We start from the raw sequence: 18,981 nt of genomic DNA on the forward strand, positions 1-18,981 counted from the left end.
TGTTATGTAGAAGTGAGTGTATTCCTAGGCAACTCTAAAATAGATATCACACTTTAAAAGATTCATACATATCTTGTACTTCTTTGGTGGTGGGAGGGCACGGTTTAGATTTAAATACCAACGGAATTGTCTTCTTACTTTTTAAAGATTATTCAGTGGATTTCTGAGAACATCTCTGCCTGCCATTCATTTGACCTCATTCAGGAATTTATAATTGGTAGGTGTTTCTGATGGTGCATGTTAAATTGAATCCATGATCCTTTTGCTTAAGGGAAAGCAGTAAATTGATAATGCCTTAATATGTCAAAATGTTGGATAGGAGCATTTTATTTTTAAAGTCTATTGTAGTCAGCAGCTAATTAAGCTTCATTCTCTTGTGGTTTTGCAAGAAGCTATGACTCTTCAGAGACTGATGAAATATCACACATGATCTTGATTCTATAACCTTATTAGTGATTTTTTTTTTCCAGTAAAAAGTAGTGCTCAGCATTGTGTTGGCTGGTTCTGTGTGAAGTGATATAATGTCATTTTGACAGATGTAAATGTCAAATAATTTTTGAAATTGTTCTCAATGTAAAAAGTAGAACCTGAACAGCAGATAGAACCATGATGATTAGTCTTTTGAGAATGAAGAAAAAGACAATGAAAACTTTTTTTGGTTTGCTTGTTTTGGTGAATTACAAAGTCTACTGCCTTTTCTTCATATTAAAACATGTCTCCCCCTCCCCAAACTTACTCAGCTTCTTCATATTGGAGCATTTATCCAGAGACAAGTAACATGGATAAACTTTTGCCATATTCCTCACTGCTCACTTGGGATACAGTAAGTTAACACTTTATATATTTCTTGTGTAATTAAAATTGATTCACAGTTGTGGGTCAGTTGTAGGACATCCTTGTCGCAGTAACCAAGGCTGTGATTTCATTTCTATTTTACCTCATAAGAATCTGAAAGTGAAAGTCACTCAGTTGTGTCCGACTCTTTGTGACCCCGTGGACTATACAGTTCATGGAATTCTCCAGGCCAGAATACTGGAGTGGGTAGCCATTCCCTTCTCCAGGGGATCTTCCCAACCCAGGGATCAAACCACATTGCAGGTGGATTCTTTACCAGCTGAGCCACAAGGGAAGCCCAGGAATACTGGAGCGGGTAGCCTATCCCTTCTCCAGTGGATCTTCCCAACCCAAGAATCAAACTGGGGTCTCCTGCATTACAGGCAGATTCTTTACCAACTGAACTATCAGGGAAGCCCCCATAAGGATCTGAATTGGAGATTTCTGGTAGAAGAGACAGTGAATTGTTACTGTTGGCCAAATGTATTTAACATAAAACTCTAGAATTGAAGGAGAAGATACAGTGTATGTGTTACCCTTCCTACTACCAAGCAGAATGAAGCTTGTATCATCTTCAAATTGTTTTAGTTTTTAAAGATTTTTTAACAGCAGGAGTAGATGAAAATAAATCTTAGGATTTTATAAATGAGCAGCAGCTGGACCACTGCTATTATTCAGAGCCATTCTATTTACTTAGTAGATTAGCACCTTCATAAGCTTTTCCCCCAGCCTTAGGAAGAAAAGCTGTGATAACTCTAGAGTGTCAAGATCAGTTAAACTCAGTAATCTTAAGCAAATTCACCCCATTCATCGTTTTCTTCCTGTTGGTCCAGACTCCCTTCCTTTTAGTTGGGAAAAAGTATTTCAGGAGAAAACATTGTTCATTTTCTCTTGAATGTGGTTCAATAAACTGAACTTTGTTGGATCACAAGTGAAAATCATGTACAGGCTGCCCTGAAAAAGGTTCTGCCTCTCTTCCTTTCATGTTTAGTTGTTAGAACTACTGTGTGCTTACTCTTGAGGCAGAAATTTGTATCAACAAGGCATTTAGACAAATAAATTTATTTCAGGAGACACAGGAAAATAAGTACTAGGATAAACTGTAACACTTCCCATTTTGTTTTAAAACTATCTAAATTCAATCCTTTAAAAAGGCCTTTCAGATGTGTTTGATTTTTTTTTTTTTTTGGTGGTGGCCCTGTCATGCAGCATGTGGGATCCTAGTTCCCTCCACCGGGGATCGAAGCTGTGCCCTGTGCAGTGGAAGCACAGAGTCTTAACCACTAGAGAAGACTTAATCACTAGTCTTCCAGCCAGGGAAGTCCCATGTTTGATTAATTTCTAAACTATTGACATACACAATGGTAGTGTTTTCCCAAAGGCCCTTTCTTCTTGTCTCTCACTATTAGAGTAGTTAAACTTTCATGGCTCATTGTAAAGTTATATGGGAAAGATCTGAGTTTGTTTCTTCTCCAGGTCCTCACTGTTTGAAGAACATTCTTCAAAGGTGCAGACTCTGTGGTAATGTGGCAGGAAGTTTGCAGGTTAACCCCCACCTCCACCCTGGCCAGAAGCAGGAAATGTACATTTCAGCTTCCTCCCCTCACCACCAATGCTGGCTGTCACTGTTCTATGTTCAGTGTCTGGGAGACTAAACAGGACCTCTAGTTTCCAGGGTTGAGAATATGTTAGTTGGATGTTGTGTGACTGTAACCCTGACAGACAGTTCTTCACATGTGTGTTTCTCCTTTTTTGTGGGGCAAAGGAACTTTGTGGACATACAGAGTGACATCAGGAAGTCCTACAAGAAGTATAATATGAAAAATATGAAAAAACCAAGTTAAACTACTGCACAGAGCTTATTTTAGGGTTTACCACGTTGCTTTAAAGTTCTTGTGGTTAGAGTATGTTACCTTAAAGGTCTCTTCTAGTTCTGAAATTCTATGATCCTATGATTTGATTTTTAGCAATGATATAAATCATTTACTTTTTTCTAATCTGCATATGCTCTTAATGCTATACCCTTAATAAATACTTGCCACAACAGAAAATTTTAAGTCATACTTCTATTACTATATGGAAATAGATTATTTCTGTAAATAGCTGAATTGGATTTTTTAAGATACTAGAAAATATTGTGCTCTTACACATAGATAATCCTGAACTATGGTTTGCAGACAATGAGGCCTGTTGTACCTATTTTAAGATGTTATTTATAACCTAAAACTGTAGTGAAATTTCTGTTCCTGAATAGTGATAAGTGAAGCACATTTAGATTCTTAAAACAGGCTTTCTCCTGTCACAGTGAAGATCTCAGTTGCTTCAATGTTCTGGAAATTTATTTCTCCATCCCTGTGATGCTATTTTTCTCAGGAATATTGTATGTCAATGAAACCCAGGACATTTGAGTTCTAAACAAATACCAGATTTTATTTCTATTTTCCCATATATCATCTACTTTTTTTTAAGGAAATGAAAGAAGAATTGACTAATTGAGAGATTAATATATATGTAACAACAAGGAACCACTCTTTTCAAAATAAGTGGCAATTTTGGCAGTTTATTTTTTATTTAAATTTCTGTTGTAATGCTCATGAGTTAGAAGAATGTTATTATTTGGATTTCCTGATATGAATTGCCTCTTGCACATTTGCCATGGTGATTGTGCTGTATAAACTCTTTATGGAGATCTCTTATTTCTGAAATTATGTTGGAGGATGAAGTGCAGAACAGTTTTCCACTGAAGTCAAAAAAGAATCCCATTAGTGGGATGGGGATCAACTATAATATATTTAAATGAAGGGGAAGAGGGAGAAAGGAGTTAAAAAAAAAAAAGGAAAGTGTCCACCTTATCATCATACTTGATGGTGCAAATGTCATTTGCCTCCTTTGTTCTTAAATGGAATAATAATAATAATGTATAAATAATACATTATTCTGTGTTTCTTCATAGTAGTCTTATTCTTTCATTTAGTGATACTGTCAACTATTATAATCGTAACTTTACAGAATATTTCCTTCCTGAGGTAAGAGATAAGCTGTGTTCACTAGTATTTATAAACCCCAAGGTTTATTTAAAGTAGAGGTTAGCAAACTGGGAGCTGCCTTCAGCTTCTTTGTGTACAGAAAATACTTCCTGAAGGCTCGGGCTGGTGGTAGTTGATACGTTTAGCAGTTGTGTGTGTGTTTCCCCCCTCCACAGGAAATTCCTGGAATAACCCTTGTGACTGAAGAGATTCCGTTGCCTCTTATGAAGGTAAGTGCTTACAGAGAGACAGAAGTGCAGGCTTTCATGGCTTCCTTGCTGGCCTCCAGTCACCTGCCCCAAACGTCATGGTGGTTCCAGAAGGGATTGTGAACTCTCAGCGAGGGTGGGGTGAGGGGGAAGGCTGGTGGTCTAGGCAGTCCTTCCTAAGTGGTAGTCTCTAAGGATGGTATCAGGGCAATTCTTAGGAGTGCTCTTTAAAGAGGGAGATTTTCTGAAGACAGAGAATATGAAGCATGTAAAAGTCATATTTTCCACTGTGCTTGAAGCCAGTCCACGCTGGAGGAAGTCCTGTAGATTTTCTCTAGAGGACCCGAGAGCTGTTTGTTTTTTTTCTCACTTCATTTACTTTGTCACCCCCTCAACACACACACACACACACACACACCACAGAATCTTAAAACCATTAAGTAACCTGGGCTGGGATTATCTAGTTTCCTTCTGGTTTTGAGAGCGGCCTTTCTCTTCTTAAGTGACCTGTTCGGGCTCTCTGTGGTCTCAGCGCACCTTCTTCCTGCCCGCCAAGCGGCAGCCTTAGTGTATCTCTACAGTCTGGTGGTTTCACAGGAGTTTCTAAGACAATGGGGAGGGTGGGGTAAGGTGGGTGAGTAGAAAAGAATGTGTATGTAGTTAAAAACTGGGGAGTATTTTAGCACAGTTTCCTTGAAGCTCCTTTGTTGTTTTTGGCACTGCCTCCTGTTAATTATAGCTTGCTGTGTGCTGGGAAATCTCAACTTTTGGCAGCAGGCAGCCCGGGGTGCCTCTTGGTATTTACATTTGATTCTTTTGAATCCACGAAGAGCAGGCCAGGCCCAGGAAGCTGGGGGGAAACTGTGGGCGTTTGAGGTCATGGTGATGCCTTGGGGGTGAGAGAGGGCCAACTGGGGCAAGTTTAGTGGTTCTTGGTTTTGGACTTCAAGCATCCTTTGAGTAGGGGTGGATAAAAGAGGTTTCTAGACAGCAATGTGAGACAACTTTGAAGATCTACAAAAGCAGGAAAATGATGCAAAAGAAAGGTTTGATTAATAGCTTAAAAGATTCTTATTAAGAACCTCCACCCTTTTATTTTATTGTTTTTGCTTTTACCACTAGTTCAACAAATCGAGAATGTGTTTAATGGACACACAGTAAACCAGTGAAGAAAGTTTTAGAAGAGAGCCATGTCACCCACAGCTCTTTAATTCCTAACATAACTGTCTATTTGCCCCATTTCCTCTTGGTCTTTGCCATAGGTGTGCATATTTTGCCTAGTACTGGCCATCTAGGGATATTTAATAAAGATTATAAATTATAGTATATCATGCACGTTTTCATGTTGGTACATAAACGTCATAATTTTCATAATTATGATTTCTAATGACTCCATGGGTTTCCACTGTGTTCCTGTGTCTTAGTTTACTTAATCATTCTTCCATTTTGAGACATTTAGTTTGTCTCTAGCCCTCATTGAAAAAATTATTTTTGCTATTAAAAATAATTTGGCAGTGAATACTTTTATGTAGGTTTTTTTTTGGGGGGGGGTGTATTATGTGATTTATTCCTCTAAGTTAAATGCCCAGGAGTATTACTGAGTGAAAGGCCATGACAATTTTTAGAGCCTTTGATTTTTATTGCCAAACTTATATTAAAAAAATGTTGTGATAATTTACAATTACAAGGGATTTATGAGTTTATCAGTTTTACTATAACCTTACCAACATTGTGTATTTTCATTAAAAAAATTAAGTATAAAAGACTGATGGGAAGGTTCTCAAGACTTTTACCCATTGATTTATTCTAAGAATACAATCTGTCTTTGCTTGGGAACAAGCTAGCTTATTTTGGCACTCTAACTCTATGTGTGTGTGTGTGTGTGTGTGTTCATATAAAATTATTTTTTTATGTAGTTCATTTTTTTCCTTCTTTGTTATTCACTTTGCCTTTTCCTCACTTTTTTTTTTCTACTCTTCTCTAATTATCTTTAGCATTTGGCTCTGCAGAGAGTTATTTCCCATTAACTGTTCCCAAACATGCTTGGGAGTTCATCTGAGACACTACATGGTTTCATATACAAGTCAGAAGTATTACATAGGACAAGTTTGAGCTGTAGATCTCTTCACTGTCCTTTCTATGCAGACATGATCCATCAGGGAAGCCATAGGAATGCAGAGGGATTTGCTCTTGGACTCAGGAGATGGTGGTACCGAGTTTGGTTTGGCCAGCTCCTGCCCGTCTCGCCCACCCCCATAACTTATCGAACCTTTCAGTTCACAAGACACTTGGCCCTCACAACTCCCATTTGTTTTCCCGTCTCTGCTTGCATAATACCTCTCACCATAAGCAGCTGTCTTTGACCTACTTCAACCGCAGGTCCCAGCCCAATTATATTGCAATGGATCTTGTAGTAGCATATCCCCCCTACTTTTCCTCCCTCCCTGGCCCGTTATGTGACTGTTCTTGCAACTTCCCTAATAGGAGTTGGCTCTGAGCACCCTTAACCTGAATCACAAGTTACCTTTTGAAAGTGTGCTTGCTTCTGGATTTTCCATGAGGCCCAAGGGACCCCTGTCTGCTCTGAGCACACTTGCTTCCATTCTGCTTGTAAGATGACTGCCCTGATAAGGAGTCTGGAGAAGGAAGGACAAAAGGAAACTAGATGAACACTTTCCTTCTGGTCTTCCTGCAAATAATTTTAGTGTGAAGCAGAGCACTTTATAAATGTTTAATATACGGACATCGAATTTAATTGGTTTATACCAGTTTATCATCTGAAAGACAAAAGGTTTCCTTTATAGAATGGTTTCTAAAAGAATTTTTAAAAATGAAACAAAAAGTATATTAAAACAAGGTCTGCACCTTAAAACCTTAAAAGGCATGTCATCGAGAATGGCCTTCCTAAGAATGATTTAATCCCTTCCACAGGAAGTCATGTAAGAATTAAAAAAAAAAAAAAAGTAGAAACAATAGCTTACTTGAATATCAAGAATGGAGAAATGTAGTATTTTTATTAAAGTATTTTTAAGACAGACATCTTTAGTTTCATTTTATATAGTAAGGAAGGCTTTAATTTAACCATTTGTGTTGTGACTATTAACTATCTGACCCAGAGACTGGGAAGAAGGACTTCAGACCCTTTCCAAGTTATGGCCGCTCCAAGTGAGACGGCTGCTGCAGTGTCCATCAGGGGTCTGGATGCCCCTGAGCAGTTGGAGAAAGAGTGGTTGACACCTGTGCTGTTCTCCATTCAGAGACTTTTTCACTTGATTATGCTTCTTCTCTTAAACACTTAAAAAGTGTTTAAAAAATACTGTTTTAATTGGGCAAAGCATGAACATAATTAAGCTTTTAGTGAGATATAAAAGACAACTTTTTCCTTGATCCTTCCAATGCAGACAGCCACCATCACTTGAAGAAAAGTTTTCTTAGCGATTCAAAGTGTCAACACAATCACAGCCTAACAACTTACAGTTTTTAAAAATGAGCATTATTGCTTTGACAACAGTGTAGTATTACCAGAAATGTCAACTGGTTATGTGTGAGATACTGACTTTCCAAAGTTTAGTTTGTACATATGCAATCTTGTGATATAACTAGAAATATGTGTTTCATCTTCTTCGATGGTTCCTGGCACAGAGCTCTCCTAAAATCTTTGTGATTTCCTAAGAGATAAGAACTATAGGGAGATCTTTTGTTATAATGTTAAGTGTTCCAGTTCCTGAAATAGCTCCAGAGCACAAAGGTGAAAAGAAGGTCTTATTATTCCTAACAAGCCCCTTTCAGCCACACCTGAGTTTGTCAGTGAAGTTACTTTTGGAAAGCACCTAAGGGTGGAGCTGGTTGCCAGTAGAACCGACCGCGTGATTAGAGGGTTGGCCCTTTAAGCCCTCTGCCAACACCACCTTCCAAGGCTAGAGTGGCTAGAGATAAAGTTCAGCCACCCATGGCCAATGGTTTAATCAATTGTGCCTGTGTGATGGAGCCTCCATAAAGAACCCTAGTTGAAAGGTTTCAGAGATTTAATGGGTTGGGTGAATATATGGAGGTGCAAGGGTGGGGGTGGTGCGCCCGAAGAGGACATGGAAGCTCAGGGCCCATTCCTGCGCTCTCATCTCTCAGTCTGGCTGTTACTGAGTTGGATCCATTTATAATCAGCTGGCATATAGGAAGTAAACTTTATTCCTGAGTTCAGATCCACTGTAACATATTATAGAACCCATGAAGGGGGTGCTGGGAACCTCAGATTGATAGACAGTTGGTCAGAATCACAGGTAGCAACCTGGACTTGAGAGTAGCATTTGAAAAGGGGGCAGCCTTGTGGGACTGAGTCCTCCACCTGTGGGGTCTGAGACTGTCTCCAGACAATTGTAGGACACCGTGCTGGCACTGGAGAATTGATGAATGTGGAGGGAAAAACCCACACAGTTGGTGACCAGAAGTGAAGAATTTTGTGAATAGACTGTTGGAGAGAAAAAACACAAGTTATTCCTATATAGTGTATTTTTAGAGGCAGAGAATTGTGGAAAGTTCAATTAAGATTGTAGAAACATAATTTTATAATGGTCCAAAGAAACACTACTTGTTAGAGACAGCGCACCAGGCTGGAAAACTCATTCCTGTCTTTATCTGTAGAGATGGGAGTACCTTCAGTTTACTTCCCAGATATTCAAATTGAGGAACAGACCTGATCAAGGATTCCTGTTTTTCTTTCTCTTCTGCCAGTCATTCGACTGTGCTGCTTTTGTTCAGAGTTTGGTTGAGAACATAGTGTTGAATTCTTAAGGTTAAGAGGAGGAAACTGTCTTAGCATGGGCTTTCTCAAGATACATGCTGATTGTGAGATGTAATAGTTTAGAGCCATATTTAGGAAGTTACATTAAAAATTACATCCCATTAAAAATGAGTACTACTACCCAGCTGGGAAGAGAAGAGAGGTATTTTTTACTAAATGTTGGGAAGAAGGAGAAAGTCCACTTGTAACTAGGAGAACTTGCACATACAACATGCGGTTTTCCTAGCAGGAAGCCTCAGGAGTTGCAGTCACTGTCCTCTGTATGGATGGCCCTGCTTAGAGCATCTTGGCTTAGTATGGTACCTTGCTGGCTTTGTGGACGCACTGATGTTTCTGTTTTATTCTGTTTGTACAGGAGGTAGTGGGCCACTCTGTTTCTCTGGGCTGCAAGTAAAAGCTGATGCTGAGATAGTATCCACTGAAGAGCCAAGTTTGATGCTTTACCTCTGCTAATTGAGCCCTGGTATGAAGGGTGAAGTTGGCTTCCTCTTCTGTAAAAAAAAAAATGCTGGTTAATCAGCAGATGTAGGATCAAAACCAGAGGGCCTTTAAGAAATGAGAGGCAGATGTTTTTTTCCTGGCAGTAATTTGCAGATGTGCCAATAAGTACCACAGTGTGGTTGTTGTTGTTGTTTTTTCCTTTCTTGGTACTTCTGTTTTAAAGAGGAAAAAAATCAAATTTATTTCCCACATAAATGGGAAACAGTCTCTTAATATAACCCTTTAGTCCTTTTGTTCAATTAATATTAGTTGTGGTGGACTACATTTGGTAATTATTTCATGTCATCCTAAAAGTCAAATTAAGATTATTTCTCAAGAAGAGACTTGAAATAATTTTCCTTCCTTTAAAATCAAAATGTAAAACTGTCCCTTGTATAGGGAAATGCTCCTGGGTCATTCCTTGAGGATCTGATGGACTCTAACGCCAGAGTCTCCCAGAAGTAGCTAAACTCATGGGTATTTTCTTATAAAGCATTTTTGTGTATTTGAAATCATTATAAACTCTTTTCAAGAAGCTGGCAATGTGCTTCTTAAATTGTTGTGGCTTTTCCTTTCCTGTTGTCCCTGATGAATATGGTGCTTAGTACTCAGCTAGTTCCATAAATGCTGCCTGACAAAGAGGAGTGTCTTTCTGTGCTCCCAGGTTGGCTGGTAGGGTGTGATTGTGTAGCTCCCATGTCCTCTTCCCCCCATACTATGTAACAACAGCTAACATTTTACCTTGGTGCTTCTTTTACTCTCTGGGTCAAGGAATGTGCTGGTGTTACTTTGGCATTTGAAGATTCTTTTTTTTTTTTTTTGCAATTAATATATGTTTATTGAATTAGACAGGAGATTCTCATGTGGAATATTGAGCAGCCCTCAAGTTAAAGACAAACTATGTGGTTACACTTAAAGCAATATTTCAAGATAAGTCAATGACAAGCTGTTTAAGAAAGTAAAATTCATCCCTGAACTCCCACCTTGTTTCTCCTAAGTTAATATCTGTTCAGTACAGTTCAGCTCTGTCACTCAGTCGAGTCTGACTCCTTGCGACACCATGGACTGCAACGTGCCAGGCCTCCCTGTCCATCACCAACTCCCAGAGTCTACTCAAACTCATGACCATTGAGTCAATGATGCCATCCAACCACCTCATCCTCTGTCGTCCCCTTCTCCTCCCACCTTCAATCTTTCCCAGCATCAGGGTATTTTCAAATAAGTCAGTTCTTCACATCAGGTGGCCAAAGTATTGGAGTTTCAGCTTCAACATCAGTTCTTCCAATGACTATTCAGGACTGATTTCCTTTAGGATGGACTGGTTGGATCTCCTTGCTGTCCAATGGACCCTCAAGAGTTTTCTCCAACACCACAATTCGAAAGCATCAATTCTTCAACTTTCCTTATACTCCAACTCTCACATCCATACATGACTATTGGAAAATGCATAACCTTGACTAGACAGAACTTTGTGGCATTTGAAGATTCTTTGAAAGTTACATTGAACCTCCTCTCTAACCCTATCTCCTATTATGTCACAACACAATTGCAAGTCTGCAAGCAGGTGGTTCTTCATCAGCCTTTAAGCTAGAGATGTAGATGAAAACCTTTGAGAGTGGGTAAGAGACTGACATGACCTGGATGTGCTCAAGCATGTTCTCAGCCCAGGTTGAACAGTAGACTTGCCTGGGGAATGTCTAAAACTCATGAGGCCCAGGTCACAGCCCACAACAGTAGGAGTCTAGGGAATGGGACCCAGGTGGATACTGAGGTTGGCAGTCATACCCTAGGGGTAGATATCTTCACTGCAGAGATTGAAGTGCTGTGGGTTGTTTTCTCTACTTTTTCTAAAGCTCTGTCTATGGTCTGAATCTTTGCTCATTTCCTAGGAGCTGCACGTGGAACATCCTGTCTTCACCCTTCACTTATGTATCCATTTCCATCTTCTAGGTCTTATTTATTTCCCAGACTTCCAAATGGGCTTCCCTGGTAGCTCAGCTGGTAAAGAATTCACCAGTTCAGGAGACCCCAGTTTGATTCCTGGGTCGGGAAGATCCCCTGGAGAAGGGATAGGTCACCCAGTCCAGTATTCTTGGGCTTCCTTGGTGGCTCAGACGGTAAAGAGTCCGCCTACAATGTGGGGAACCTGGGTTCGATACTGGGTTGGGAAGATCCCCTGAAGGAGGAAATGGCAATCCACTCCAGTCTTCTTGCCTGGAGAATCCCCATGGACAGAGGAGCCTGGTGGGGTACAGTCCTTTGAATCACAAAGAGTTGGATATGACTGAGTGACTAAGCACAGACTTCCAAATAGACCTCCCAATTTATAATGATCTTTGTGAATTTTCATAGCTTAAAAAATTGCATCACTTAATCTCATAGATACCAAGTACTGACATATGCCATTAACTGTTTGTACTCTCTCAATATCATAACATCCAGCCCAGTGACCTCCTTCAACGACCTACACATATTAAATAGACCTACAAATATTAAAATATTTCTGGGGCTTTTGGCTATCCTTATTTAAATGTAAGTTATTGTTTTAAAACTTAGATAATTTTTCCTTTGACCTCAGTAGTTTTAAACTATTTTAAGCTATGGATTCCTTTGAAACTCTGATATAAACTGTAGACCTTCATCCCAGAAAAGTGCTCATAAGAACACATACTCTGTTTTACATACAATCAATAGACTCAGGACCGCCTCTGAAGCATGTCCTTGGACTTGCTTGTTTTATCTGCTTATTCTAAACTAAGACTAGGTTATGAGGAAAGGGACTTTGTAAATGGGGCGAGGGTGAGAGGAGGGTAGTTTGGGAGAGATCTTTTCTTGGGAGCCGCAGTGTTGTGTGAAAATAGAGTCTTCTGACAGAAGGATGCCTTTGGCCTGAGGGGAAGAAGGTCTTGCATAGGTAGGACACCATCTTTCCTTCCTCCCGTGTCTCATCCTGGGCGAGGTTGGATGGACCGTGCAGTGGGATTCCGATGCAAAGCAGGCAGAACTAATTGCATAACTGGCCACTAGATGTCACCACAACACCAGTTAATCTGCTGGCTTCGGGCATTAGTTGCCTAAACTCAGATGTAGAATAGCTGCAGCAAGAAAAGCTGCAGTGACTTCCTGTCAGGGTCCTAATTCTGTCAGTTGTCTACAGGGTTTGCTTTCATTATTGTTCTTTCACTATAACGGAGACAAAGTGGTAGACAAAGATATATTCACTATCAATGTATGGAGAAGGAAAGAAAAGATAAGAGAGAGAGGTCAGGTGGAGAGTGGGACCTGACTCCAGGTTTCCGATTTCCTCTTGAAATAACAATTTCTTGGAAATAGCTCTTCCTGTCTCTGTGAAAATGGGTGTTGGCTGGACAGGCCTTTCAAGCTTCTAAAATAGCAAGTTTGTTTTGTTATGTAACTCACTTTCCTAATACTGGTATCCATTTTAAGCCACTTGTGACTGCTTTCAATAAGAATTTGGGTGATGTGCTATCACTTAACAAAGGGCATTTTTCTTGATGGGGCATTTTTTTAAAAATTCTCTTTTTTTTCCCCTTGTAATACAGACTAGTCTGTTCCCACCGTAGGCATTAAGCTCACTTTGTTTCCTGGCCACACATTGCACCCTTGATCCCAGTCAAATCTTTTATAAATGCATATATTTTGGCAAGATAATAGGTATCATGAATCTGTCTTCATTAATTTGCAAAAACAATTTTTTGTCAAGATATCCTTTAACATTAAAAATGTATTACTATAGCATTTTATTTTAAAATGTACATAATGAATATTTTTTGCCTTGGGCTAGTACAGTGATATCAATATGTCAAAAATCTAGAGGGGGATGGGTGCCAGCTAATTCCATTTTGAAATAGTTGACAACTGAGTGTGAAAGTTCACTTCACCTTTCTGATTCTTGAGTTTTGAAAAAGACCCTTTGCAAGTAAATAAACTTAACTGGAAAGTAAACCTATGCTTCCACGTGCTCCAAATCTTGTGACCGTTCTGTCACTGAACATGGCATTGTTGATATAACCTGAGTCAGAATGGGCTTCTGGGGAGAAATGACTTGAGGTGTTCAAAGCAGACTTCCCTGCTTGGCCCTCACCCAGGGGGAGTCACACTGGCAGAGGGAAGTGAGCAGCTCTCTCTGTATAAAAGGGGCTCGAAAAGAAAGGGAGGGAGGCAAGCCTCTTTGAGTCTGTTTTAGAATTCCTGTCAGGACAAGACTGTCATCCCTTGTGGGAAGTATCCGCTCAGAAATGCTGCCTCATGAGAGCTTTGTAGCAAGGCCTGCCCGGGCTGTGCCATGTAGTTCAGGCCCCAGGACCTGCTTCTCGAGCCCACTGATGTTTTTGTCTCCTACAGGTGCATAGCTTTAAGGGCTACTGGGAAAAGCTGAACTCCAACCTGGAATATGTTAAGTACTCCAAGCCACACTTATACTATAACAACAGCGTGGTCAGGAGAGAGTGGCACAACCTGATCTCAGAAGAGGTAGGTGTGGGTTCCTGAGAGGAGAGCAAGAAGCCCAGCAGGTTAGGTTAGGTGAGGCCCTGAGGTCACAAAGCTGGCTGAGGTCCAGTGTTGCCAGGCACTGTTCATTAGTGCTGCTGATCCCCAGCAGGCAGACCAAGGTGCTTCTGTGGTGTCTTTCTCTTCAAGAGGAAATTAAAGGTGCAAAGAGGTTAAGGGACACACACAACACGTTCATAGCAGAAGTGGGATTCACATTCGAGTCTCAGATGTGTTCTTGCATTACTTACATAGTTAAAAAGTGATTTTTAAAAATCTATATGTTCCAAAATTTGTGGTTGCTAGGAGTTAGGGAGGGCTTCTTGATGGCTTAGTGGTAAATAATCCACCTGCCAGTGCAGGAGACGTGGGTTTGATCCCTTGATGGGGAAGATCCCCTGGAGGAGGAAATGGCAACCCACTCCAGTATTCTTGCCTGCGAAATCCCATAGACAGAGGAGCCTGGCTGCCTACAGTCCATACAGTGGCAAAGAGTCGGACATGAGTGATCAACTGAGCACGGACAGACGGGTTCGGAATGGTCAAAAGCAAAAGAGTGAATATGACCCCTATAAAGGGGTAACACAAAGGGAGATCTTGGGGGTGATGGAGCAGTTCTGTATGTGGATTATGGTTGTACATTGTCATATGTGAATCTATACATGTGAGAAAATGACAACTGTATGCTCACTGATTTGGGTATTCTACTATTGTTGTTTATGTAAGATATGAACACTGGGAGAGACTGGGTGATGAGTATGTGAGCTCTCTCTGCAGCATTGTTGGATATAGTTGTAGTGTTATTGTATTGATATATAAAATATAGTTGGACTTGCAACTCCTTGAGAACTTGTAATAGTTTCAGAATAAAAGTTTTTAAGCCAATTTTTTAAGAATCTAGGTGTTATGATTACCTTGAAACAAAGTCTCCTTTTTTTCTGAACTCTTAACTATATTGTATTATGACCTTAATGTGAAAAATGTCACCCACAAAACCTTAACCTTCCACACCTCTGATGTATCTTCACTCCTAGAAAACAGGAAAAAGAAGGTCTACGGTGTATGTGAGAAATATTCTTGATAATGCAATAAAGTAAGTAAAATGAAGGATTATTATAGCTATAAGATGGCTATCTTTTGTAATTACTTTGCTGGCTGTCTTTCAGGGAAGTAGCTTATTACTTTTGTTTTATTCTTAATGAGATGATGCCGTCAGCAGCCACCCAAGCCCTGTTTTGGAGATTGGAGCTAGAGTTTCTTGTGGGAAAAGTTTATATGTTAAACCTTTTAGATTTGCGTCCTGGGGATGGATGACTCAGAAGGAATAAGTGGTAATGAAAGCTCTTGTTAATAGAGCACTTTAGAAGGGTACAAGTAGTGGGTTGATTTTAAATAAGAGTTAGTCGGCTGGTGAACCTGCTCTTATTTTGAAAGCATGTTTTCTGAGTAGATGAGTCATCTCGGAGTGCTACAAGCATAGGCCCCATTCCAACCCCTGTTCTATTTTCTGTTCCCATTATTTCCAATAACTGAGAGCTGCAATTGTTCTAAATTACCGTCATTGTTTGCACTAAAGACTTTTGAGATTTTATAATTGCTTAATGTGGCTTTTGCCAAGTTGATTAAAGTTTTTGAGGTTTTCAGCAGCCTGAGAACAGTTTCTGCAGTGGTTTTATGGGTTTTTAAATGACAATATCTTTGTATGGTATTGTGGGTTGCTTTTTTTTTTTTTTTAATTAATGTTTCCTGTGTAAATAACATTGGCTAATTTTTCTTGTAGGGTGATTTCTAACCTAGAAGCAAAGAATTTGGGTAAGAAAAGACCTGTAATAAAGCCTTCTGGATTTCAGTCAGTTGTCTGTTTGTAACACCATTCTTCCTCCCACTGTGGGTTGGCAGGGAAATCACTTCCACTAGCTCAGTGAAGGCAACACCCTTTACTATCTTCCTATCAGAGTGGCTCCCAGTTTCTTCCATGTCTCTCTTGGCACCAGGTCCTTCGGGAACAGATGCTGAATGTGCTTTTGGTGGAGGACTCCCTGACTGTAGGTTTTCCTCCTGTTTCCCTGTAGAACTGGTCTAATTAACATGCTCACTGGCTGTACTTGCTGGGTGTATTTCCCTTGGCTTAGAGCTATTCTCTCTCCAGCTATCTATCTGTGAGACTCTTTCACACCTCTTAAAGGTCAGCCTCGCTTTTTTTTTTTTAAGCTGTTATTTTTATGTTTTTTTATGGGCTTGGATGTTTAGGTATATGCTGGGTGACCCTAGTGGAAATTATTTTATAGAGTGCTTTGCTGCACATCCTGCAGCTGTGCACACAGCCCACGTGAGTTGTGAAGTCACTGAGCAGCCCCGGGGGAACAGGTCGTCCCGGCCTGAAGCCAGGGCTCTGCCACCAATCCCAGGCAGGGGCAGTCAGCCAAGGGTGTGAGCGTGCTTGCAGGCTCCCCTTCTTTCGTCACTCAGGGATTTGTAGTATGGGAAGTGTGACTGGTCTGGCTGAGGTTCCTGTGTCCTCTGCTCCCACGTCTGGTTAGAGCTCCTTCTGCTCCCGGACGTCAGGGCCGTTTGCATCTGTTACTAGTCATTCTCTCTTGATGCACTTTAGGGAACTCGCTGCTTCCTCTCACAAATTCTTTGTGTTAGTTTCCTAGGAAGAAAGTCACTGTCAGAACTGAACATTCTTTGTGAAATGCGAAACAACCGTGAAAACTGCTGGGCTCTAGTTTTGAATTTTTCATCATGAAGGTTGTGTAGGATCTAGTTAGGATTTATCCCAAGGGGTCAAGAAGCATCTGTGCCCTCCTGAAAGGAGTCCTCAGCTCCCTGACCCGGGCAGTTCTACCTCTTGACCGGCACTGTGACCCAGGTTCTGGCAGAGGAAGATGGGGCACGAAGATGCTCTAGGAGATCTTCCTAGAGGCGGTGTTGGCCTGCCCCTCCAGTCTTGCTGGCACAGTGCACATCATGGTGGAGAAAGTGCCGTTTGGTTTAACCTTACACACCACTTTTCCATCTCAGTCTAACTACATTTTCAGTCCAATAACTTGTGCCAGTTATTATTTGCCACAGTAACTGTCTGTGGTGACTGGTCCCCTCACCTCAGTAACTATAAACTACAAGTTGGAGTCAGGAAGAAGGGAGTCACGTGATCCTTCCACTCAGTCCCCATTCCTGGGTTTGCCACGCCTTAGGTTTAAGAGAGGACCTGAGTTGTTTGGTCTCCTGTGAAGCAGCGGATCTCAGTGACGAGCCTCCACATTGAAGAGAAATTGAAGCCAGAGGGTATTGGTGTTGGGAATGTGTTCCTCGTGTTCCCTCTCTCTTTCTCAGTCTGTGCCTCACTCTGGTTCACAGCGCTCCCTGCATATCACCTGAGTGATAAGTTGCAGCGTGTAGGACAAGGTCACACTGAATGAAAAGTTTTCATCCCATCAGGAAAGTGTTATATTTTCCCAGTGACTCAGAGAAGGGAAGCCCAGACTGAGCTCTCTTCCTTCTGGTCATTTCCTAAAAACCACCCTGCTTGACTATCACTCTTTTTAATTTCAGAGCCAAGATTAACACCCCTCTTCCAGGAGGAAGACAATCACCAGCAGCTGCTTATCGGACTGGTAAGTGGGACATTTGGTGCTGGCAAACAGTGAGCTCCAAGGAAAGGGGAAAGGGCTAGGTTGTATTTCTCATTCTGTCAACACATGGTTGTTGCCATCCACTCACTGTAGGCCCTGCGTGTTCACTGGTAAGGAACACATATATAATTTCTGCCCTCTTGGTATTTGTAGTCTTGTGAGAGAAACACAAATTAATCAGTCACCCCAATAAATGTATAATTATAAAGCATCATAAAGAAATGTATAGCACTGAGGGTATTTAAAACAGGAAAGACCAGCGTCTCTGTGGCCTTTGTGTTTGGTTTTAAAATACGAAGGAATAAAGTATTCTTTCTCAAGAGATCTTACTGCTAGGAAGACCAAAGATGTAAATCAAAATAAATTAATTGAAGAGCAGAATTGGCAAATTCATCCAAAATCTTAAAAAAAAACCAACTAGTTAAACATCTAAATCTGAAAAACATCTTTAACTGAAAAACTAGTTTTAAAAAAATTTAATAAAATATTTTTAATGCTGTGCAGGCTTAGAATGGGATAATCTATTACTTTAGATAAGGCTAGTTTAAAAATATGAGAAAAATATGTGTAAATACATAGCCATACACTTAAAAATTCTAGTGAAACAATGTTTCCTTAGCAAATAGAAATTACAAACTTGAGCCAAGAAGAAATAGAAAACCTGAAAGTATAATAACCATAAAATAATCTGGAAAAAATGTCAAAGATTATCTCTAAAAAAAGCCCCAAGTTATTTAATGAATTAGTTCTTTCAAACTTTTAAAGACCAGATTATTCTCATATTATGTAAAGTATTTTTGAAGAAAGATGGGAAGCTTTTTACTCACTTTAAAAAGCATAATCTTTAAACCAGAATCCAACAATGACCACTTTTACTTGTGAATATAGATACCACAAGCTTAATTAAAATACTTTCCAATACTGTGTTTGAAAATACAACTTGGCCACATGGGCTTATTTCCAGGAAGGCTTAATATTAGAAAATATATTAATGTAGTTCATCATATCATTGAGTCCAAGAGGCAAAAATGATTCTATGGGTGCTAAAAGTTGATGAAAGTATAATTCCACTCTTGGAATTTTAAACAAAGTATAGTCTAATATTAGTAGCCAACATCCTTCTTAATCTCACTTGGAGGCATTGCTATTAAAATCAGAAAGAAACTAAGTATACTTGATATTTTCACTAATATTTTACATTTTTCTAAAAATTCTAGCCAATAAAGAAGAAACAAGAGTAAAAGAATATGGTTTAATTGTCTAATACAACAACAAAATAATCAACTGGGTAAATGGAAAATAATAAAATTTTTAAAATAAAGAATAAAAATAATAATGTAAGTTAGTAAGCTGACAATGCTATATTTATTTTCATTTTATTAGAATTAACTAGTTAGAAAAGATAATGAAAAACAGTATATAATTTCCAAATCCTTAACATCTAGCTTTAATGAAATTACAAACAAAAAGTCAATGAAATTTCTCTG

General features: G+C 39.8%; 1 protein-coding gene across 6 annotated transcripts in view; it reads left to right on the forward strand.

Annotated features, from left to right (window-relative positions):
* The window catches only part of GSAP (gamma-secretase activating protein), an 89,901-nt gene that overhangs the window by 54,125 nt on the left and 16,795 nt on the right, over positions 1-18,981 (forward strand). For 5 of the 6 annotated variants that reach the window (XM_065938564.1, XM_065938566.1, XM_065938568.1 and 2 more), the window contains 7 exons: positions 148-217; positions 741-823; positions 4,037-4,090; positions 13,713-13,841; positions 14,894-14,952; positions 15,640-15,671; positions 17,415-17,476. In XM_065938564.1, the coding sequence (XP_065794636.1) occupies positions 148-217; positions 741-823; positions 4,037-4,090; positions 13,713-13,841; positions 14,894-14,952; positions 15,640-15,671; positions 17,415-17,476 (489 nt within the window). The remainder of the gene's footprint in view (positions 1-147; positions 218-740; positions 824-4,036; positions 4,091-13,712; positions 13,842-14,893; positions 14,953-15,639; positions 15,672-17,414; positions 17,477-18,981) is intronic. The other variant, XM_065938569.1, reaches the window with a different exon arrangement.

This window comes from Muntiacus reevesi, chromosome 6 (assembly GCF_963930625.1).
Source record: "Muntiacus reevesi chromosome 6, mMunRee1.1, whole genome shotgun sequence".
NCBI classification, from domain to species: domain Eukaryota; kingdom Metazoa; phylum Chordata; class Mammalia; order Artiodactyla; family Cervidae; genus Muntiacus; species Muntiacus reevesi.